General features: G+C 38.5%; 1 protein-coding gene across 1 annotated transcript in view; it reads right to left on the reverse strand.

Moving 5' to 3' along the window:
* Window positions 1-25,653, reverse strand: part of grm8a (glutamate receptor, metabotropic 8a) — a 307,806-nt gene that overhangs the window by 33,906 nt on the left and 248,247 nt on the right. Inside the window, exons 8-9 of the mRNA XM_085386123.1 lie at window positions 3,620-3,759; window positions 718-864 (exon numbers count right to left, since the gene is read on the reverse strand). Of these exons, the coding sequence (XP_085242249.1) occupies window positions 718-864; window positions 3,620-3,759 (287 nt within the window). The remainder of the gene's footprint in view (window positions 1-717; window positions 865-3,619; window positions 3,760-25,653) is intronic.

Genomic DNA, 25,653 nt, shown 5'->3' on the forward strand with positions numbered 1-25,653 from the left:
TTTACCTGCTGATATTTATCTACCTAATTTGAAGACCTGATAAGGACCAGATCATTTTATTATGTCCTGATATGTAAAGCGTTACAACTGAAAGAGGCTGTGCTTTCTTTTTTATCATTAATGCAGCTTCAAAATGTGTGATCAGGGCATTTCCCTCTCCTCAAATTAGATACTTTCTCTATATAGAAATTCAAAATGGACAATCTAAGTGCCTCACTTTTTTAATTGCCTAAAAAAGAGCAGGAGTAAGCAGACAGCAGCTGTCAACAAGTCGATGTGTGCAGAAGCTAACACGTTTACAATGTCAAACAGTTTTTATTGCAAATAGGTCTTTCAGCTGATTCTTTTTAAAGCGTTCCAACAAATGCGGTTTCATTTGTAAAGTTGGGAGAGGGTGTATAAGGAATGTTAGACATTTGATTAAAATCCACATTTTTACCTCGTTTTTTGACAAGTCAATTTCACACAGATGAATTGGTTAGGCTAAGAAGTTCTGTGAGCCTCTCTAGGTTTGAAAACACAAATAATCAGTGCTGAAATCAGACTGACAGAGAAACTGCTAAATTGATAAAGGGTTGATGCATGATTTTTGTCAAACACAAATCAAGATCTAGCCAGATTTGTATGTGACCTGTGATGTCACAGTGTTTGTGATATTTTAATTTCTGGATCACGCTGACGGTTTTGGATAGCTGATATTTTTCTTCAGAAATCTACCTGAAAGTGGTATCCTTCACAGCGCTCACAGTGCCAACAGCACGGCACCCCTTTCACCACTTTCTTCCTTTCACCCGTACGGCACGGGAGGCTGCAAACGGAGGCAGGGAAAGTTGGGTCACCCATCCTCCAACGCATGGCCTCCACCTGAGAGAAGAGCAGTGTGTTGTTATTTATGTGTCAAAACGGCAAAATGAAGCTTCTTATTTTCTCATAGGACATCTTGGAGCATAAGGATTGGCAGCCATCTGCAGAAGCTGACATAAACTGTATGTTAACAGTCCTTTAACACTCAGCTTTCTCTCTACCTTCAAAAAAAAGTGTGTCTTCAGGGCATCTCGCAGAGCAATTAGCACAAGCAGATCCTCTGATCATTTTCCTGAGTGCTGCCAGGCACAAAACTAACACCAGCTAGTCTGGAAGCCAGCAATCAGACCATAATCAGATTTGGCACAAATAGGCCATCTGCATTTCCTTCTGTGTGTGTCTGTGTGTGTGTTTATTTGTGAGTGTGCACACGCATATGTTTCACCATGTGTGCATTTTGTTTATTTGTGTTTGTGTCATGCTGGCATTATAGTGAATCCCTGAGCTCTCCGTACGTCCTCTGCGAGTGAGTTTGAATGTGTGTGTACTAATTTGTAGTTGTGTGCGCGAGCAGTTGTGAGGAAGTTTGTCATTACCGCGTTCCCTGAGGTTTAACCATCGCCGAGGGTGCTGCACAAAATTTAATATTACTGTTTTAAACACAAAAAGTACCAGTCCTAAAACAACTAGTTAGAAGGGAAAATTCATTAGACTTAGAGAGGGTGGATTTGAGTTAATTACTGACACACAAACAGAAACAAGTTCTCATGGAGTTTAATATGCAAGAATGGGATAGTTGCTGCCCACAGTGTTGTACATATATCACTAAGGAGAAACTTTGTTTACGGAGAAATTTTGCTCATTACTTATTCATATCCCCCATTTAATATCTGTATACTATCACCTTATTTTCTATCAAAAGGCATAAATTAAACAACACAGACCCATATTTTATTACAGTGCAGTGTCAGCCTTCATTTTATTTTGCCAGGAAAATAGGAAATTGGTGCAGTGATTTATTGAAACATATGAAAGCATACAGGGAAATATAAGGCAAAGAAACAGGGTTTGTATAATTTCAAAGATTTTGAAAGTCAATTTTTGGCATGGCCACCTTTATTCTTCAACACAGCCTGAACTCTCTTAGGCAGCTTTCTTGTCATTTCTTTAAGTATTCTTCAGGAATAGTTCTCCAGACTTCTCGAAGAACATTCAAAGCTCTTCTTTGGACGTTGTCTGCCTTTTGTTGCATTTTTGGTCAAGATGATCTCACACTACTCCAGTAATGATGAGGCCTAGGCTTTGGCGAGGTCAATCCATGACTGATGGTGTTCCATTGTGCATTTTTTCCCATGGATATACTTTAATTTTATTTGCAGTGTTTTTGGGATCATACTGAAAAATGAAACCTTTCCTGTGTTCATAACTCCATCAGTTTTGACAAGATCCCCAACATCACTGGCTAAAATGCCAAAACAAGACAGTGGCTGCAGCATGTTTTACAGATAGCTGTAGACAGCAGATGAACAGTCTGTCGTCTACAGCTATCTCTCCTGATCTCCTCTGATCTCCCAACGCTGATTCAACTCAGTGTTGCATAGCACGACAGTGCACTCAAGGTAGCCAATACTCAGTTTGCACAGGGTTTGAATGTGTGAATTCTTGAGACCCACATGCTGTACATTCTTATGTTCCACAGTGCTGTCTTGTATTTATAATGATGAACATTCAAACTTTTTTGTTCTTAATAAAAACTACCCCCTGCTACCCTGCATACTTTCAGGATTTTACCTAATTAAATATGTCTGTCTATTTAGAAATTGTTAAAGTGCCAAATCATGTGTGACTTCAGTTTCTGTGTTTTATACTTCTGTACTGCTGTACAAACACACACACTGACACACACAAACACACCGTCCATCAGCCAGAAAGCGTTTTGTGTCTATTAGTTTTCTCATCTGTCATCTGGCCTTTCTAATGAAGTCCTTGGTGGATTTATAACACCTAGCACTGCTGCGTGCTCAAAGATTTTTTTGTGCATGTGACAGTGAGACAGAGAGAGCGAGTGGGACAATGGGAATTCAGTTTGCTAATGCATTCAATTATCTGTTTTTCTGTGGATCTAAGTAGGCACTGTATATTCTCCAGGTTCTGTAGCATTGGTTATTATGTGTATTCTGTAGGTGTGTGACCTTTCACAGTTGCGAATGTTTGCAAGTCTCTCTCCTTCACAAAGATTAGTATTCTGAATAGAAGCAAAGATCTACACTTGCTTGAAAAAACTAACTTTTGCACCTGAATAAGAGCAATAACTCAAACGAATCCAGCCCGGTAACAAGGGATTTTGAAATCATGGCAGCTGCTCATAGTCATGTTGAATTTTCATTCTTCCAAGGTGTCTGATCTATAATGCCTCAGAAGCTTCAATGAGGCACTCAAATCAAAATATATGACATTTTTCATTAGGACACAGACGTGTCATGCTAAAATACTAATAATGAGACAGTTCAACATATGACAAGCTGGAAACACATCTGAAATATATACTATGGTAAATGGCATACAGTATGTTCTGTACTGAACAACTTTTTAGACCATGAAATGTTAATCATTGAAAACATATTTCATAATAAACTAGTATTTTTCACTCGAGCTTCACTTTTAAGTTGATTTTCCAAGTTTTTGCCTCACTTTTCCTAATTTTTTTCCATTGACTTCATTCAATTTATATGTGTGAAAAATATGAGCAGTTTTGTCAGCTTATAAACTGTAAAAACCAATTAGGTACACTGGTATACGTGTGTAAAAATCTCACCTTGAGGTGTAATTTATTGGTCCAGGAGCCGATGACTCTGTACTCAGTAGTCGATCTGTTGGTGATCTGGTACTGGAATATGTCGTATCTCCCTGGAGCATCTCCATTCTCATTGAAAACCACTGGTGTACCAGCACTTCCTAAAACAGAAACAGGTTTTGAAGACGGCGTCAATTTAGTAATTTCTTGTGATGCTCTTTCACTTTTCTTGATCAGGCGACTACTCCTGAAAGGCATAAAGGTTCAATGGAATGAAATGTGAAAAGTTCTATTTTCTAGCTTCACTAAAGACATTAAAAGTTCGGAAAGTCATCATTTCTTCTTATTTTAATGTGTATCAAAGAGATTCTACTTAGTGGCGGTATTACAATGCTGTGTGCGCAATTTTAAAGAAAGGAGTATAATGACAGTTTGATGTACTATGGATGAAATTTTACAGAATTTGTAGTACTGTGCAAAAATCTTGAGCCACTCATCTTTTTTTTGTGTTTGGTTTCAAAGAGCCAGACTTTCCTATAATGTTTTTAAAGTGGTTTTGAGCCAGTTTTCCTTTAGACATTGGCTGCTTTTTCACTCATTTTCCCCCCTTCATTACCAGTGCTTACACCTAAACATTTTCACCGGAATGTTTTTTTGTTGTTGTTGTTGTTTTATTAAGCCATTACACACTGACCTTTGCAAGACCTAACACAAGAGGTGTACCGGCATTTGCAGAAAAATGTCAAAGACAACACAGTTTGACAGGCACAAAAAGGTATTTTTAACCCAGCAATGTGATTCACAAAGAGCTACTAGTAGACATCATGGCATATCAGCATGGTGTGCAGTGTGTACGACCGTGTCTACAACCATCTGTCAAAACAAGGTGGAGGTTCTGTCATAGTTTGGGCTGCACCTCAGCAAGGGAGGATCTTGTCAAATCTTATAGAGAATAAAAACGCGCAAACCTCAAAAGAAGAGCTTTGAATGAGAACCATTCATGAAATTTACTTCAAAAAATGACAAGTAAGCTTGCTTAAGAGGCTGAGGTGAAGAATAAATATCAATTTTCAAGCTTGTTCAAACTGCAAATATGCATTTCCATCTATGTTTGCACATTACAATAAATCGTTGCACCCATTTCCATTTTCCTATCACAATATACGGAAATAAAGTCTTTCTTGAAGACTGTGCTACCATTATTGCATTCTTACTATTTTACAGCACCAGAATAAGTTATCAGTAAATCAGCTATATATACACACAGCTTCTCTCTGTGCCAGCATTTTACACACATTTTGTTTTTTCACCTGTATTTCATAAATTTTCTCATTGCCTACTTCTGTGAGCCTTATATTTCAGTCTAACTCTAACCAGGACTACGATATGGATACTAACCAATCAGAGGAAAAGTAAGGGATGATTTTCACAGAGCATCTCTCTTAATATTAGAATCCTCAGAGCAAATCCAGAGACAACAAGCAAACCCCACAAAGAAAGTGTCAGGCAAACCAGGAGACTCAGTAGAGGGGTGTTGTAGCAAGGCAACATCCTCCACCAGTTAGTTCTCCACCACCTTTGAAGTTTAACACAAACTTTTTTTCCTCTTTCGCTCTCTGTCTTACTTGCTATCTTGTTTATGTAGCAGTGCAATCAAATCAAATTACTGAAACTAGCACAGCATAAAGGAAATCCAATTATAATCTATATGTGGAAAAAGCACTACATTATGGAAATTGCACCCCAGGTAAAATAACTCATTAATGCTGATGGAGGAAAGATAAGAAAGACAGAAAAAGTTATGCATTTAAAGCAAGAAAAGGTAAACAGCGTACGCCTGGAAACTGAGTAAGCGGAGAAAAGCATGTCAGAGAAAAAAGAAAACACAGAAACAGAAAATATCAACAAATATATTTTTTTAAAAAAAGGAAAAGTTCTTGTGACAAAAAAGAAACCAAGCTGAACAGAGAGACGCAAGAAGGAGATCAAGTGTGATAAAAGAGTAGCGTGGGTAGAGAAATGACTTTACGATATGACAGAAAGAAAACCAATCACGATGACAGAGAGAAGAGAAGATGAAGGACAGAAGAGACAAACTCAAAGACAAAGAAGTAGAAGTGGCCCACTGTGAGCAGAACAATGAGAGATATGCACATAATGGGTAAAAGAAAGAGAGAGAACGTCGTAATAAGTAGGAATCTTACTGAGAGAGACTGAGGAAGATGAATGGAAAAGGATTGAGACAATAGATACAAGTTGTCATTGATGTCATAATTATTATAAGGTCATGTCTGCATGTGAGAAGTATACCCATTAGCCCTGCACAATGAAAAAGAACACTCACTGTTTCCTGCTGCTTTTAAAAGTGACAAGGGGGCCTTGAAAATCCTTCATATCTGACAAATTGAGAGTGATACCCATGTCAAGACTACAACACCCCAGCACTAATGCCAAAGGACACCTTGCGTGTATCTTTGAGATCCTGGCAGCTTTGACAGAATGGCAGGATTTGATATTCAAAGAATGAAAACAGGCATCACTGTCTTTACTACAAACAACAGACAAGGCCGGCGATTTTACTTAAACCTGGAGATGCTTTAATGGACGGCAGGAGGCGACAACACTTGTTCCCAGAGGATTTATTAACTCTAAACAATTCTCTGATTAATTTATGGTTTTATCTACTTGTTTAAGTCTCCTTTCACTACTAAATGGCATTAATCTTATAAAATGTTTCCACATTTGGAGTCTGACACACGATAAAGACGATCATATAATGGAGCGATAACACTTTATAACAATGACACACTATTAAGTGTTAGTAAGGTTTTAGTGTTTATTACTCCTCCATATTATGTGATTTATAAACACAGGTAAATGCAACAGGTATATATTTTTATTCTTGAATAATAAGCTCATATATAATATGTTCATGGCATATAGATAGTCTAAGTAAGTGATTCGGCTGTTTAGATGCGCATTTCTGTTTATAATGATTAAGATATGAGCTCGTTGTTTGTTTGTGTTTTAACAGAGGTTTCATAAATACTAATTTAATAGTATACTTTGATGCTTAATTCAGGCAGTTACACGTTTGTGTGACATCTACAATGAGAACTACTTTTGCCTTATACAGGTTTAATAATACACACAATGGAATAATGCTTTATAAATGATGAATTAATTACTACTCCTTTAGTAATGCTTAATAATGTGTCATTTTGATAGTTGTTTTAAGCGTTACCAGTAGAGCTTTCAACAAACTTTCCACTGACAAGATGCAAGTTGCATGTAGTATCCTTGGGTCAGATCCTCCACTTTCTCTGGCTTTAGAAAGCCAGCATAGCAACAGCCATTGCCATTCTTAGTGGAAGTGTAAGCTCAAGGCTTCACAATGAGAGGCCATATACCAACGAGCAACACTGATGAAGAAAAAAAAAAAAACAGAGCCTACAATAATGAATGGGTTGACAGATTTACAACTGCATTGGTCTGCATGCATCTAATATGTTCATGCATGATTAAAAAAAAAAAAAAAAGTGCATCCCACCCGACGATAAGCATGTCATTTTTCCTCCCTGCTGTATTGGTTGGCTTTGCTCTGTAATATTCGATCACACCAATCATGCCTCTTTAGGGCTGCTTTGCAAAATTCAGCAGTTAAAGTTGTTGCCTGGAGTGAAGACGGAGGTAAGGCAGGCTGTTTGTCATGAAAAAGGCAGTTACCTTGATTATTCAGTCACATAGAGTTTGCACCTTTTGTTGGAAGTTTCTGGATAAGGTGGATAAAGACACAAGAAATACAAAACAGGCACAACAGAAGCTTGCGTGACGAATCCAGTGCATGTTGCTTACAAACCGATATAAAAATTTCACACCATTTTTAACCTTTAAGGATACTTAATCACATTTTTTAGTCTCTTTTGCTGCCGTGTTGATGTATTCTGTCATCAACGTACAGTAAGGGGCAGTGATAAATCAGCTTTTACACTTTCAATACTTCTCGCTTTAGTTGCTTTGACCTTGGAAGGGGGAAAAAAAAAAAAAAACACGAAATATCACCTGTTGCCCTAGCAACACACCTCCACCTCATCCATAGTGACACCCATTATGAGCTGCTTTTCAAAGCAAGATGCTGCACTGCAGAACATATTTGTCATAATGTGCGAGTAAGTGCTGCCCGAAGACACGTTTTTCTCCTTAAACATCCATATGCCACAAATATTTTTGTATATCTTGTAAACCATTTGTTATTTGGGATCACAGTTTGTCACCTCTCCTGTTTAGCATGTGAATTATTTGCCTGTGATGGATTTATTCTGCATAACCCAAAGCTGGCATGCTTTGGGTTATGCTAATTGACACAAAGTGCTTGAAAAAAAGGCCAGGGGGAAGATGTAGGTAACATAATGCATTGTTTCACTTACTGTGATTGAGAAAAATACTGAATTCTGAAGTCTGAGTCTTTCATTTTTGGAGGAGGATTTGGGTGCTGCGATTGTGCTGCTTGAGCACAGTGAGAACAGGTAAAAATTCTACTTGAAGGCAGGAAGAGTGCGTATGTGCAAGAAAACATTTTTTCAGGGCTTATTTTAACTCTGCAGGTCGCCTCGCAGCACCAGATAGACATCTAAAATGACAAAGGCCCAACTAAAGTGTCCTATGGCAAAATACTGTTTCCAGGCCTGCCAGCAACAGCGCTCTGTAGCTTCCCCACAGAGTCGGAGGCTATCCCTCTGGGTATCAACAATACACTACAACTTCCCTCTAGATTTGTTAAAAAGAAGATCATGGGTCATGACCTTTTACTTCAGTAATCTAATAAAATATCTAATAACCAAGAACTCAAAGAAGCCAATGTGAATTTCAATTTGGCTGAAATGAGCTTGCAGACAGAGATACACTAACAGAGGTGGGAAAGGGATGAAATAAGAGGGAATCAGTAATACTGGCACAGGAAAGAAGACGGAGAAATGATTTGGTTTCCACTAGATTCAAATATATTCAATGTCAGTCATACAAATCTGAGAGAGCTGAAAAGAAGACAAAAAATGAAGGTAAGGAATACAGGAGTGAAAGTAAGAAACCTTGGCTAGCTTAACCCTTTACGGGCACGCTCCGTTTTGTGTAATTATTAGAACCTGAGCACAATAATTCTTTTTGCATATGAAACCGGAGGAGTTGTACTTACATCTTATACCATCAGCGTGTCCTAGGTCACGGTTTCCTTCCACATATAGCTTTGGAAAAATTGCATAAAAAGCGCTTGCAGGAACAAAAATATAATATGCCAGAAACACGCTTTGCCGATCCCATCAGCTGTTCATAACACTTCCCACATTGAAACAGACGTCAGCACGAACGATCGCATGTCCGCCATTTCCTGCCCGAAACCGGAAGTGACGTCATTTTTGCGTAAAATGTAGTTTTTTACTTGTAGGCCTTAAAAGCCTATACTGGTGTTTTTATAAATCATGTTTGACTTTATGCTTTTCTGAATAGTTTCTGGGATGCTTAGAACTCGAATTGCACTGCTGGAAATAGTTTATTTTGATGCACATGCTGTTTTCTTTGCAAATTTGCATCATAGGATTGTTTTTCGTTTTTCCTGCAGTATATAAAAATTGCTGTATCTCAAAAATAAAACTATGAAGACACTCAAAATAAATTTACTGTTGTTGTGAACTATTTTTTGCAACTTTTCTGTATTTAAAGTTTTGAGGGATAAGCCTCTTAAATTTCTCCAAGTAGAAATATATATAAAAAAAACAAAAACGATTTTCAATTTTTTTGTAGTTTATTGCACTTTTTTGCAATTAATGTAGTTACTATGGACTTAATGTATACATATTATTAAAATATGGGCTATAACAGTTGTATTGATGTATAGCAACTTGAAATGCTCCCAAAAATGGCTCTACAGCATGTAAAAATATAAAGTAAGCTCTGGCGGACTTGGTTCTATGGTAGGTCTTAAAGGGTTAACAGTCAGAGAAAAACAGAAAAAGATACAAAGGAGAAATGATAGAGTAAAATTAATGATAGAGGAAGAACAAGGTAAAACATGACGGATCCGGCATGCTGACAAGTACTCGATACTGTCTACTTCACAGTCAGCTGCAGAGAGATATCAGTCCACTTAAGAGCAAAGAACGGTAGGTGAGGCAGATGGAAGTGGTGCAGCAAAAGGACACAGAAAGTATACAAAATGTTTTTTACTTAAACTTAAGATAGATGCAAAGATGGCAGAAAAATTAAAGAATAGAAGAGCTGGTAAAAAAGCCTCAAGTCTTGCCTGGTACACTTAATAAGAACCAAGGAAGAATAGCAAGTCTTCATACCAGAGACTAAATTTATATGAAGGGAAGATGCAAAAGCTACACTGCAGCATGCATTAATAAAACATAGGTCTGTGTGTGTGTTCTTTGCCAACAGGCTCCCATCTGTGTGCTATGCATCGATAGCACTAATAGGGGAAAACGACACAGACAGACAGGGAAAGAAACACAAAAAGAGAATAAGAAATGACAGAAGAAAAATAATGATGAAACCTGAAGTTATGGAAGAAAAAAACTGTCATTTTCACATTTTCGCAGGGAAGGCGACTGTAAAAGAGCAGCTGGTTAAACAGTAGTTCTCATGGCTTTTTTCTACTCTTTTTCTGTCCTTTCCCAATTTTCTGTCACATAATCGGACATTTTTGCAGCCACTTGCTGTACAACTTTCCTCGTGGCCAATCATTTCATCCCATCTGGTCACTCTTTACCTCTAAATCTGTTTGATCCAACAGCAACTATCTCCCCTCCCCCTTCCTCTGTGCATTTCCAAAGCACGCTATACCCATCCCTTCCCGTGGAGTCATCTCTCCTCTCAGCATCTCTGTTATCACCTCGCCTTGTCTGTGCAAAAGCAAAACAACCATGAGATAGTTTGTCTGAGGGAAACAGAGCTGATAATGGAACATGTTTGAAGAGGATCCAGATCTAAACGATTCTCCGTGTGAATAACAATGAAACACTTTGGCTAAAATAAAATACAGTAAGAATCTTTTCTACTGAAATGACATGTTTTTCATGACTTATGTCGAATGATGCACACATGCAGGGCACAAGAAAATATATACATATATTTTTGTACGGCAGTCTCCCGTAATTACAAAAAACTAATTTACTGAGCCAATATTTGTGTCATCATCTGCATTCACTGCAGCCTTTGAGAAAATGGAAGAGAGAAGAGTAAGAAAAGCGATAAAAACCGTGGGAGCCGGCCATATTAAGCTGATCAAAAGAGACAAAACAGCCTGAGCCGGGGATAGAAATGCAATTTGCAGGGAATAAAAGCGGGAGAGAGGAGAAATAAACAAAACAAGAAACAAGGAGTTACATTAACAAACTTGGCAGAAGAAAGAGGAAAACAGTCAAGGAGAGAGCTCAAGTGTTACTTATAGCTACACTGCTTACAGTTTCAACTCTCTGCTTGACTTTTTTACAGTCAAACAATTTTATAATATATAAAACCTTTTTTCAGTTTAACCCTGTACACTAACTTGCATTTCAAAAGGCAAAAATCTCACAAACATACACACGTATAGCATTGCAAAAGTCACTTAGCATTGCCCCATGCACTGTCCAAATATAAAAAGACATCTAACTTAATGGGATGAACCTTTATTTTGTCTACACATAACAGGCAACCTAGAAAATAACACATTTTACATTGTATCTTTAGGCATTTTGTTGCTAATAGCCTGTTGAAAAAACTGTTCCCATTTCTTTTCTTGTAACTATGAAATATATCAATGGTAACACAGTTTATAAGCATAGAACAGCGTTTTTCTACCAACAAGTTGCTCTCCAACCAGCTATTAGCCAAAACCCAACCATATCTCACCATGGTCCATAAAGTTATATTCTTCAGAAACGTTATGGTTCACGTCTTGGCTTCAGCCAGTGGTGTTGGGGATCAGTCAAAATGTCTGAAGAAGCCTAGAGAGCTCCCAAAGACTAGAAAAGTTGTCTAAAAGTGTTCAGACGATTACAGCAAAGTTCACCAATACCTGGGCTCCTCTGCCAGCTAAGAGGTTTTTATCATAATATTTAAGGACAGTTTTTTGGCCATGCCCAACCAAGGTATAAATATAAGAAATTTATATATGGAGGCTAGGACAGGCCATACCACTCTCAACACTGGCACAGGAATCATAGAGTCATGAGTTTTGCTAAATTAGGTTTAGAGACAAACAACTTTTTCTGCTCTTGCTCTTGACGAAGGCGGTCGCACTTTTCTCCTCTCCTCCTCTTCCTCTCCCTTAGCTTCCCTGCTTAGCCTCTTATGTCCTTGTCTAGTCTTGTATTTTTGTATTACTTTTCCCTGGAACATTCTCTCACAGTCTGTTCTCTAAAACCTAAAAGAGGAATTATGGATTGGATCAACTGGTCCCTAAATGCAATTGACACCCCTTTCTCAACGAGAAGTTTGGGCTTGGGTGAGCCTGAGTGCTGAACAGAGACGCGTTACTGTAATCTGATTGCTTTTTTCAGGTAACGAGTAAAGTAAGGGATTACTATTGCAAAAACGGTAATTAGATTACCGTTACTTTCCCGTAGGAACGCTGCGTTACTGCGTTACTAAAACCGTGATCTTTTTTGCGAGAATGTCTCATGACAGTGACGTAAGCGAGTGCGACGTTCGTGACAACAGCTGTGTGCAGATCAACAGTGCATCATATATTGAGTGCGGGAGAGAGTATGAGCGTGCAGCGTTTAAAGCGTGGAAGTACGGACCTTACTTTGAGTTTGATTCCATAAAAAGTGACAAAAACATTAGCGTCCATTGTGCGTGGGAAGAAGACTTCTTTTTAAAGCGAAAAAACCCCCCTAAACTTCCAAGCAAGCACCGGGTGCGCTACGGCGTAATGGGAAACTCACAGAGAAACTCACGGATTCTTCCACTGACCGCTGCGGCACACCTGCACCAGAGCACCCCTCCGCCTACCCTACTCCTGCTTTACAGGTGAAAATAGAGCAACAGGACCACTAGTCTTTGATGTTATTTATTTTCTGCTGTGTTTTACTTGCATCTATTTGAAAGAGTGAGTGTAAACACACACAAAAATATTTTATGTGCTGGAATGTGCAGAAAATAGGTTTAAATGTTAAACAAATTTCTTCCAGTCAGAAAATGTTGCATATAATTAAATTTTTCCTTGATGCATAAAGTTAAAACTAATAAAACAAGTTTTAAAAAGAGACTTTTCGATTTGATTACATTTTGTATGATGGATCATGCAGAAAAAGTAGAATTGGGCTGAAAGATCTATCGCTTTATCACCTATTCAGGTTGTAAATCGTGTTTTTAAAAAGTAACTAAGTAACTAAGTAATTAATTACTTCTGAAAATAAGTAATCAGTAAAGTAACGGGATTACTTTTTCAGGGGAGTAATCGGTAATTACTGATTACTTTTTTCAAGTAACTTGACCAACACTGGTGCTGAAGATATCTACCTATTCGGAACCATGTTAACAGGGTTCTGGCAGATCGGAGCTGGCTTGGCCCTGACTTATCAAAGAATTAAGAAAGCGGAACCGGCTGTTCAAACCCCCACAGAGCTGCCCGCTGGGATTGGAATGATGGGAGAGGCGTGAGTTTCTCAAAATGGGCTCATTGAGTGCAGCACGGATAAGATCTTGGAAAGGCTACGGCTGCTGTGAATACTCAGAATAAGATCTTTGACTGCAGACTGGATACATCTCGGAAGGGCTAGCTCGGAATAACATCTCTGGGCGCAAATTGGATGACATCTCGGGGAGGCACACTGCCGTGAGTTCTCAGAATCGGCTCCTTGAGCAAAAGAAATGACAACATCACAGAACGCAAGTATGGCGAAGCTCATGGCTCTCCAATGGGAGATTGAGAGACCAGTGTTGGACTGTAGAACTGCTTTGAAATTCATATGAGCTGTTCGCACTAAAGTAAAAACCACCATCACTTCATGCGGATACCCATTTGGCACCAGCTGCGGTCTCAAGGCTGGAGCTGAACAACAACACCCTGATAACGACTGTGTTTAGTCTGTTCCTTCCTATTCCATGCAAGGCCACCTGGGTTGGCTGGAAGACCATTTACTTAGCCTAGCAGGGCGAAGGACACTGTCTCAGCTGAACTCTGGACACGCACAAACATACATATACACTGATATGCACACACTCATCCCCCCCTTCCGATGCTGACGGTGGATCAAGGAGACCAGCGCACGCAGGCCCGGATGTACTGTCTAATTCGGCTGTCTCTCACCCTTTACCCACCCTTGTGGCTTGTCATGTGTTTCTTTGGTGTATTAAGAGTTTTTTCATGTGCTATGTGCAGAGGTGTTTTTTTCTGTTCTCAAACTGATCTCCCTGTTGGAGCTCAGTCTGGGGGGAGTTATTTTTTTCTCCTTATCTTTCCTCATGTGGTGCATTTTCCATTGTTATACCTCTCTGACCTGTCTTCTCCATGTGATGTTTTGTGTAATGTATGTATGGTCGGAGGGTAAGATGGCGCCGCCATTGCGTGCAATAGGTCGGCAGCCTTATGAAATTTCCCCTTGTGGGACTAATAAAGGTATATCAATTCAATTCAATCAATAAATGTCATAAAAATATGCCCTTTTTATGATGTAAAGCACATATTACAAAGCTACATTTGCTAGCATTTATCAGCAGACAATGTAAGTGTTCTTCTTCACATGACTGCTAGAAGTATAATCTGTGCTGCTCACCCTTTATCACTGATTGCAATGGATGATAACCAACCTACTAAGCCTTCCAAGGTAGAGGAGAGCACCCACAGGCCAAATGGGTATGGGAGTAATAAAACTGATTAGATGGGTTTGCATCGTCCTGTCCAACAGACCTGCACAATAGTAGTAATAATTAACAAATTAATTAATTAACAAAAATTATTACTCTATTATCCTTGCCTCTTATTTTTCTGAATTAAATGTATTTCCAATAGTGGTTTGTTTTTGTGCCCATGTGAGTGTATATTTGCCTCTTTGCTGCACTGATTTGGGCTCTCTGTATGATTGCTTTTATACCTACTTAGTTTCTACCTATTCTTACTCATTCCTCTTATCTAAAATTATATTCAGCTAATGATCCTCTTTCAGAACTTAGCTCATTGCAAGAGAAAGGGGTAATGTATAATATTGAAAACAATAGCAAGAGGATAGAAAATGCTTTTATATGCACAGCCTATAGATACACAGTAGCTGAACAAGGTCTACTTTATACGATGGCTGTTTTGCCCATTTGTCTCTCACAGTTTACACTGACATTATTCAACGGCCAACTATATACTGCATATGGCTTCACCAAACAATAAATAAGCACTGTAAGAGAGCTCTTCTACAGCAGGCAAGGTGACACTACCTGTACAATAGGTACTTCCAGCTGCTTCTTCAATCGCAAGAGGTCACCACAGTAGGTAACTCCAGTAAAGTTGACAGATTTTTCCATGGGATGCCCTTCCTGAAACAAATCCCAATTGGGGATAAACTAGGGAGTTTACCCTTGCTAAGGGAATGTGTAAACCATTACACTATGGAGCTACCATGACACTACCTGTAAACACTTGGAAAATGTGCAAATAATCTTCTACTTACTACCTGCTGCTTGTAAGTGGACAGCAGGTAGTAAGTATGAGATTATGGTTGGACCTGAGGAGTCTATATAGAGTGAAGCACTAAGTACATCCCATGACTCAACAGCTTTGTTGGTGCGCTTGACTTTCCAAATTTAGACAGAGCTACTGTAGCTGTTGAGTTACGTTCTTTAGAGAAATAAGATAATTTAATAAGACTATAAGTCTTGTAAAAAAATCTAAACATCTAAAGGTGGTGGTGTGTTCACAGATTACATAATTTCATAAATGATTACCTATGTTACATTGTGCATAATTAATTGCATGAAGTTACATTTCTGTAGCCTTTTAACTAAAAGGATCTTTACACTCCTGCTATAAAGAGTATTTACTAACTCAAGATACCAGAACAATTTAACCAGGTGCAATTCAAGAGACCTCAATGGGAATAATAGTAATAGTAACAGTGGGTAATGCTGACTGGGAGTATTCTTAGCCCAGTGGGCGCAACCAGCCTCAAACTGATCCACTGATCCATACTGGAACCATTGCCCAGGATGCCAGAGGATGTAGGGGTCTGGAGAATGTGGATGACATGAAGGATGGAGGCCTTGGTGTTCCAATTTCCAGCTACTGAAACTGGCTTTTGGGACTTGCAAAGTCACCTCTGTGGTGAGGAAGGAGTCCTAGCTTGAGACTGAGAGTTGTGCTAAACTCAATGGGCAGGGATAGCTCAGTAGGTAAAGTGGTCGCCCCATGATCGGAAGGTCGGCGGTTCGAATCCACTTAACGGCTACCCTGAGGTACCCCTGAGCAAGGTACCGTCCCTACACACTGCTCCCCGGGCGCCTGCTTAGTGGGCTGCCCACTGCTTCACTGAGTGAATGGGTCAAATGCAGAGAAAAACAAGTAATTTCCCCATGGGGATCAATAAAGTATCCATTATTATTATTATTATTATTATTATTATTATTATTATTATGGAGGACTTTAAGAATCTCAGGGTTTTGTTCATGGTTGAGAGGAGAATGGAATGGGGGATAGACAGATTGGTATGGCATCAGCAGTGATGTGGACACTCAACTGGTCTATTGTGGTGACCATGAAAGTGAAGCTACCAATTTACCGGTTGATCTATGTACTGTCGAAATGATTGTGATTGCAGAAAAAACAAAGCAACTAGAAGCAATGTTTTTGCCACTGAGAGGATTCTGAAAGGATCAGATTGTCATTCTAGCTATAAAGACGCATCTCACATCTAAGAGACGTCTCACTTAGTGAGAAGTCTTAAAAGTTTTATCAGCGTTTTGGAGTTGGAGAGAGCTATTTGGGGTAGGAACATAGAAATATTGCAGAGATGGAGTACAAATATGTTAAGAAATAAATAAAAAGATTTTATTGGTTTACAGGTGACCATTTCTTAATTGTGGCAATATGATTATTAAAACCTTTCAGAGAGTATTTTTAGGCTGAAACTGTGTCTAGCTGAGCTACAAATAATGGAAGCCCTCCGGTCCACACATACACTTTGCCAGACTCTTATATTTGAGTGACTGTTTTGACCAGGATAACTAGAGCCAAGGAATTAGGAAAATAAATTCTGTACTAAAACCCATAATTCTGAAGAATGCTTTTCCAACATTGGCGATAGAGGGAGGACAACACAATTCTAAACTTAGAACTTGGCCAACTTGACATCAATACATGTAAAAGCAAAGGGTGATAAACTTAAAAACAGTCAATACAAATCTGAGCTTGTCAGTGGAAAAAAACAAGCACTTTAAATTTGCTATGGACAGTTTCCTCCTGGGATTATATTGCAGCCGTTCACAGCTGCTGGTTATAGTGTTCTCACTCAATATTGTACTACATCCAAAAGATTTTGTCTCCATTAAAAATTTAGGAATAAACAGACCTAAAAGATGGGGAAAGGGTTTAAGAATACCTGAAAAACAGCTGTTGAGGTATTAAACTGACAATAAAGAATCAACATCAGGTAGATGCGGATAAAAAGGTTGTTGTTAAATATATCACTGATTTTATGGGGATTGAAAGGGCATTACCTTTTTCTTATTATTCTCCCCTTCCACTTACTTGAAGTTTGAATAATAAACCAGGACAGTTCCCTATGCATTCTTCCCTTCTTATGGTTGCCCTAACCAAAGAAAATTTGGCATATTTGCCATTATATGTTTAGCATGCTCCATGTTTCTCTCTTTTTGTTCTCTTGTCATTTCTAATGTCATATTCAGTTTAACTTTAAATTCATGCTTCTCTTTGTCTTTTACAGTTTCTTTTCTATCCAAGTCTACGAGCTGAACATAAATTTGATATATCACTGTCAGCTCATCTTGAAGGTCATTTTACGCAGCCCCTAAAGTAAAAAGAAAAAAAAAAGTTTGTTTTTGGGGTATTTTTTTTACTTTTACTATGCCCTGGATTTCCATCCATTTTTCTTCCTTGCCCCATGGATAGACTGAAGATGACTCTTATTTCGCTGTTTTCTTCTACCCAAAGCTGTTATTGACCAAGCAAAGTTCATCTTTCTTTTATCTGTCTTATCCGCCCTAAAGCACTGCCCTTTTCTCATTGTCTTTTGCACTCTCTTTGTCTTTTCTGCTTTTCAGCAAGCTCTCCATCTTTTTTTTACCCCATTCATCTCTCTGATTCACTTTCTCTTCAACCTCTACTCTTGTCTGTTTTCCATATCTTCTTTCTCCTATATCCCTTCAAGGTCATATAGCCCTAATAGACTTTCTACTGGGATAAGCTCTTCTGACTCCTTTGCTCCCTCTTTCTTATTCCAAGATCATTTGCGACTGTTCAAGTTCATCATGTATAGGGAAGCTAGTTCTCCAGAATAATACAAGTACTCTTTCTCTCATAACAGGTGGCCTTCATCCCCCAAGCCAGTTCCTTTTGTAATGTCATTAACCAAAACCTTCCCTTTTTTATCCTTCTCTCTTTCTCCTCAAGGCTGTTCAGCCAGGTATAGAGTTCTTCATATGAAAGTCAAGCCCCTCTAATTAGTGCAAGCCAGTTCAGTTGTGAAAGTCCATCTTGTCTCTCTGCATGGAATATAACCACACATAGTGAAGATCACAATGAGAGTTACCTTGCATGAAAAACACATCCACATATAAACTTGTGTAAAGGACAAAAATAGGCCCTTCTTTTCCCTACTAGAGGTGGGAATAATTGTAAATCTCACAGTTCAGTTCAATTTAATTCAGTTCTTGGTGTTGAGAATTAGTTTTTTATTGAAAACAATTCTTGATTTACAGGAGGAAACACTTGATTTTGGCTCTTTGTCATGCTATTGTCCGTACAAGTAACAGTTAAGCAAACTGGTTTGATGACGATCGGAAAAATTAAAGATTATCAAGAAATGTAATTTGAAAAATATTATATTGGACCGGTCTTTGACACAAAATAGATAGAATAAGAATATATATATACACATAACGATATATATATTGGTAGCGCAGTGTTTCATTTGTATGTATTCAGTAAGAATCACAATTCTTATCCCTTTTTCTCACCCACCCCATATTGTTTGTGAGCCATATCCAAATTGCATTTAGCCTTAAACCACTCAGTCTGAAAGAGAGCACATATGGTCATGAACAGAATAACATTTTATTCCCAAATCAAATTCTGTGTTTGAACATAAACGTGGGTGCTTTGAAATAAGTAAAGTTTCACTGAAAATCTGCCGATGAAATGTAAAATGTGAGCTGAAGGAAAGAGAAGCAATAATAATCATACTGATGGTTAAACATGGTATATTGCTCCCAGCTTAGCAAACAAACAAAGCAGTATGCTTGACACAGAGCGAGTCAGACTACATATATAATTGTGTACTTGTTTCAAAATAAACATTTGTTTTGATGAAACTTAATACAATTTCCTTACAATTTGTGGATAACAAATCCTAGGAACAAACAAAGACTTTATAAAGCCTATAGTGCCATGAGTTGATGACTTAATGGCTTTAGGGTGTACGAGTGGTAGGAGTGCAGAGTACAGAAGAGTAACAGAGAGTCAAACAGAAAGCTGGGGGGAAAGAAAGAAAAATAGAGTTGGTGAAAAGAGGACAATAACAGTGAAGCACAAACAAATGAAAGTATGCTAAAAAGGAAAGAATGAAACAGAAGAGCAAAGAAGGGACAAAAGAGAGTGTGATGGAGAAAGAAGCATTAGAAAGGACGTCATCTGAAATGCTTTTCTGGGGGAGTACTTACAAGTAACAAAGCCAGTAGAAGTAAAAGCAAGTAAATGTATGTATATCTGGATCTGTTAATACTTTGACCTGGTCTGAGTTAAGTTCTCAACATGAAGTGAAACAATCAAACAAACCAACTCATTTTGTTTTCCTGACGTTCCTAAATTTATTTCAGTTTAATATTTTATTTTTGTGCCTTGGATCAAAACTGTACAAGTTGCCTTAGTTTTCATTATGCATAAAATCTGTGATATACAGTACTGTGCAAAAGTTTTAGGCAGGTGTGGGTGTGGGTGGGAGGGGGGATGCTGTAAACAAAGAATGCTTTCAGAAATATAAATGATTGTTTTTTGGCCCCAAGTGTATTCTGCAGCAGGACAATGACCCCAAACATACAGCCAAAGTCACTAAGAACTATCTTCAGAAAAATACAAATTACTGGAAGTGATGGTATGGCCCCACACAGAGCCCTAATCTCAAAATCATCGAGTGTGTTTGAGATTAAATGATGAGACAGAAGGATGTGAGGTAGCCTGCATCCACAGAAGATCTGTGGTTAGTTCTCCAAGATGTTTGGAATAATCTACCAGCCGAGTTCCTTCAAAAACTGTGTGCAAGTGTACCTAGAAGAATTGATGCTGTTTTGAAAGCAAAGGGTGGTCAGACCAAATATTGGTTTGATTTAGATTTCACTTTTGTTCATTCACTGCATTTTGTTAATTGATGATGAAAATAAATGATAAACACTTCCATTTTTTAAAGCATTCTTTGTTTACAGCATTTTCTGACCTGCCTAAAACTTTTGCACAGTACTGTATGTGTGCATTTACCTCTGTTTATCTGCATGAGCTTTTCTCTGCAATGCAAATAGTGCAAAATAGTAGCAAATGATTTTCCGGCAAGGTCAAGCAAACACTGTTTTTATATAATAGTATGTAATCAAACTCAGTAATACTTCTGGCTGCAGCCTTGTTAAAAAGGGTTCACGACAGTGCCACGCATTTGATTTGTTACACCATGGCCTTCCTGACACAACCCCAAAGGGATTTGTGCCTCTTCCTGGGAGTGAACCAAGGCTCTTTCCTTTGTAAGGCAAATGTGCAAATCACTACATGAAAAATCAGTCTTGCTGTGTTAAAGTGGCTTGGAGCTACATCTGGGCAATATCATGTTAAAAATTTGAGGTGTTCAGAAATCCTGATGGCATGAGAAACTGAGAAAGTAAGAAAGTGGATGACTTTGACTTGTGTGGATAGTGTTATGGGCTTTTTTCTAGGTGAAAAAAGATGAGCAATAAGCATACTGCTGTTTACTGTATTCCTGCATCCTGAGGTGACCTCTTCTCAAAATACAAATGCAGTAACATAATGAATGTGAGAGTGAATGAATAGTAGTATTGTAAAGCGCTTTGAGGGGTTCCGATAAGCGCTATATAAATGCAATCCATTATTATTATTATTATTATTATTTTATTCAATTGCCACCATAAACCATACGTCATCTCTGCAAGAATGTATAAAAGAAAACATTGTGGCTTTTTGTTTCTGCCACAATGCCAAGTGATGATAGTATAAGATACTGCTTAGACTAGGCAACCATGTTTAACCATGTATAACAAATTATTCAGTTAACATGGCACTCCAGCTGCCATAATCAATCATGTGTGAGGCAGACAGATTACATATGACAAATCACATCAGGTAGACGTGATTTGTCATATGCTATTGCAAAGGCCAAAACACGGCGAAAAAAACTTTAAATACTGTCCTATAAAACTTTGGAATGAATTACCTTTCAAAATAAAAAACAAACTTTTTAAGTTGAGATTCTTAATAGAATGAGGTGTATATATGGCTGTAACTTAGGAGGTAGAGCGGGGAATCAACTAATCAGCAGGTCTGTCTTGATCTTGGTTCCTCTAGCTTGCATGTCAAAGTATCCTAGGCAAGATACTACACGACAAGTTCGCCCTGATGCATCCATTGGGGTGGGATTCTATCAGCATTAAGTTAAAAGTGCTTTGGTATTAAACAAAAACACTTTAAGGAATGGGTCACTGGGACTTGCATTAAGAAAGTGAATTGAGTGCTCAAATCAGTCGAAAAACACTACGTAAGTACCAGTCCATTTACTTCTTTCATTTTCATCTCAGCTTTCATGGCTGTGTTTTTGTTTCAAATTGATAACATAGCATATACCCATTGAAAGGTCACAAGGTATGAAAGATATGAATTCAAGATATACCTGTGTAGATCCAACAGGACAAGAGTCCTCTTCATCACCTTTTTAGCTAGATTAAAGCCTTAAAAAAAAGCCCATGCCACTCTGATGCGAATGGAATCATCACCTTCATGAGTGGATGTGTACAGAACCCATGAGAACAAATGAGAGAAAAAAAGAGTTTGTCCTCTGGCCATTAAAAAAAACTTGATTTTTAGTGTTAACATGGACATCTGCTGAAATTCTGTTAAGGCTGTACTCAAATTGAATGAAGAGGTTGCTAAACGGTTGGCTTTTTGCTGAAGTTGAAGTGCACTGGTTTTCTACATTGATTCTGTGGTTCTACAGCAACAGCAACAACCAAACTGGTTTTCAGTTGGTCAGAAAGCAGCCCATTCTCTCTCTCATTTTGTCATGTAGCTGCTCAAAAGGCAAATGGATATGGATCCATAAGGAGCAACAAGAAAGAAAATCCATGCTCCATCATCACCTCTAGCTTATTCTCCTCCATGCCCATGATGTGCAATTAACACAGGCAAGACACACGCAGGCCTTCAGTTTTTCCCACATTTCTCCTTAAGGGTTATCAGTGTAATGGTGACCCTAACCACACTAATAATGAAACTGTTTTTAATCAGAAAACACAAATGTATCCAGACACACTCATAAAAATACACACACACAAAAAAGTAGCCAGAAGAAGCTTCATTTCTTCAAGGCATCTGACCAGATGTGAACAACCCCAGCAGATCCACTTACTACAAACAACCACCCAGCAAATGAAACTCATTAGTTTTTTAAAAATCAAACTCAAGTACTTACAGTGGGAAAACAGACTGACAGAAAAAGTGATCAACTTTCTTTTTTCCGGGGATGGCGGTCCATTACACCACCACTAGCAGCCTGAACCACTGATACCAAGGATGGTATCAGTGGCTCTGATAAGCCAGGATGGAACCCTGCTTTCATCTTGTTTACACAAAATTCTGACCCTATCATTCATACGTCACAGCAGAAAGTCGAGACTCACCAGATCAGTCAACATTTTTCAGTCTTGATGAGCCCATGTGAAATCTGGACTCAGTTTCCTGATTTATTTGGAAGAGCAGGACACAGTGTGGTCTTCTGTTGCTGTAGCACATCTGCTTCAAGGTTCGATGTGTTGTGTGTTCAGAGATGCTCTTCTGCATACCTTAACTGTAACTAGTGGTTATTTGAGTTATTGTTGCATACCTATTCTCCAATACTCAGACAACCAAGCTACATTCAAAGTCCCTTAAATCACCGTTCTTCACCATTTTAATGCTGTTTTTCAACATCAGCAGGTCATCTTAACTGTGTCTACATGCCGAAATGCATTCAGTTGCTGCCATTTGATTGGCTGCTTAGATATTTGCACTAACCAGACAGTTAAACAGATGAATCAAATGATGTGGCTGGTAAGCGTGTAGGTGTTTAATTCCCATCTTCGCATAACCCAGACACTGGCAAATTGATTGATTCCACCTATTAATTTTTTTATTTTCTGTAATCATGTCATGCCTCAATTCAAGCATTCAAGTGCACTCTTTCTATATTACTCCTTCAAATTTTCTTTTTTTTTCTTCCTTTTCAAAATACTGGAGGGTAGAGGTGTGTCTGGAGTAAATTATTAGTTATTTAAAGTCTGTTTTTAGTTTAAGTATTCCCCTATTTCATCAGTAAATTATACATTTGTAGCGTTCTCACTTTTATGGATGCAGCATGTGACCTTAAAAGGATAACACAGCTGTAAATTAATTGCATTATAATTTATTGTAATTGCCACTGTTACCCATAACTTTCTGTAGTGCCATCTACAAAGTGTCAGAGGCTAATGAAAGAATTTAATAGCTCTAATACAAGCTTGTATTCCCATATCATTTCAGCTCCATCTTATCTAAAAAAATTTTATTCCGTCTCAATGTCTGGTCAGGATCACTTACAGCTCATTCTGTCTGGGCCAACTTTTACTAAGCGAGAAGGATTCGGTGATTCATCTGGGGATAAAGTTTGCGACCTTGTAGTTATGGGAGGATTTCTCTACCCTCCAGGCCAACAATAACTGAGAAACTCACTTGAGCGCAAATCTGCCGCTGCTGTATGAAACAGCAATCATTGCCTGCCTGTGAATTTATTTCTGACACTTTTAGCAAGGGCAGACACCGACAGAGCAGGAAGCATCAAACACTGATACATATTTTGGGCACATTCCTATACAGACATATTCAAGCAATTTTAATCGTTCCTCTAAATCAGAAAAGCATTCTTGTAAACCTCACAATGCAACCAGTCTCACTCTGCCTCTTGCTTTCACAGACATTATGTATTCCACACAATGCTGGACGAAGGAACACAGGAAATGAAAAGGCTGACAGAGAAGCAGGTACAGGCGCATCAGGGAGAGGAATGGAGATTAATAGTAGAATATTCAAATGAGGTGTCTGATGCTACTTTGAAATGAGCAAATGTGTTTTTGGGTTTTTTTTATCCACTTAAAATTTGTCAACACTTGAGGAAGTCATGCAAAGAGAAAGAGAGAGGGGAAATTACTGAGCAGTACAAAGTGATACAAGGCTATTCGCAAAAAAGCAAAATGTAAAAAGATTACATGTTTTGAGAAAACACAAACTGAATCTAATGTTAGGTGTGAGAGGTAATGTGACATGTTCTTTGATAAGGACAAATTAGATGTTTCGTTTAGCATTGTTAAAATATGAATTTGTTGAGTCAAGTTGGGTAAAAAATACTGTAATGTGTCTACAATTTATTAAAAATGTGATACTGTCCAAATGTTTACACAAAAGGATTAACACACTATTCAAAACCTGATGTTGACTAGCTATAACGTATCAATAATACAATAATCTACCTTACATGGTAAACGAATCTCGTAGATACCTGATGTAAATGATGTGGTCTATCAGAAAGTTTACAAATTTGCTGATAAGCTTAGTGTTACACTGGGCTACAGCCCTAGACTAAGTTCATTTTAACTAAAATTTAAGGGTTACACCGGTGCCACACATCAGAAGGGTATTTCTACAACGTAAACTCAGGATAGCCAGGCCTTCTTTGCATTTTCTGGCTTGACAAAGTCTAAAACTGCAGCAGAAGCTTTGCTAATTCAGGTCTCCTGCTTCTGGAAATAAGCATAAAAGTGGACGTTTCATGCATCATTTAACTCTCTTTCTTCCACACAAAATGGGTCAATTGAGCATTGCCTACTCCAATCAGAGATATTGTCAAAGGAACAGGTTATTTAAAAAAAAAAAAAAAAACTTATATAACAAATAAAATCATGATGCTGTCATGATTCTGGGCCATGTTGGCCCAGTATTCTTAGTTTTCGTGTGTTTTGTGTTTTATTCTGGTTTCTAGGATGTTCTGTTAAGTTGTTCCTTGACTTCCCCTTGTGACTTTTATGCCCTGTGTGCCCCTCTGTGTATCTGTGAGCCCTCGTCTCCCCTCCTTGGGTTTCATTCAATGTTTTCCCCAGCCCGTTTTGTCTGTGCTCTCTCTCTCTCTCTCCTCCTGTCTGAACCTCTGTGTACTTCCTGTTTTACTTTGACAGTCTCTCGTCAGTATGCGTCATGTTGTGTTCACTCCTGCCCTGTCTCGTTACGATTATCTGTGTCAGCTGTGTTCCCCGTGTGCTCCCACTTCCCTCGTTAACCCTCTGTGTATTTATGTGCGCGTCTCCCTCAGTTCTGTGTCGCGTTCTCCCTCATCCGTGTGTTTCTCCGTATAATTCTAATTTGGGGTGTCTTGGTTGCCAATTGGTCCCGTTCATGTCTTTGTCTCTTCTCTGTTTCCTTACCTCAGTGTCTCCCAGTTAAGTAAGTCTTGTCTTCATGTTTGTTTGCCCATCAGTCTCCAAGTTTAGTTGCCTGTTCTCTCAGTCATGTCTCCTCTCATCCCTTGCTCTTTTGCCCTCACTCTCTCCTCCCTCTGTTTCCTGTATATAGT

This window comes from Rhamphochromis longiceps, linkage group LG17 (assembly GCF_057381845.1).
Source record: "Rhamphochromis longiceps isolate RC_006_pf linkage group LG17, R_longiceps_female_GT1.1, whole genome shotgun sequence".
Classification (NCBI taxonomy): domain Eukaryota; kingdom Metazoa; phylum Chordata; class Actinopteri; order Cichliformes; family Cichlidae; genus Rhamphochromis; species Rhamphochromis longiceps.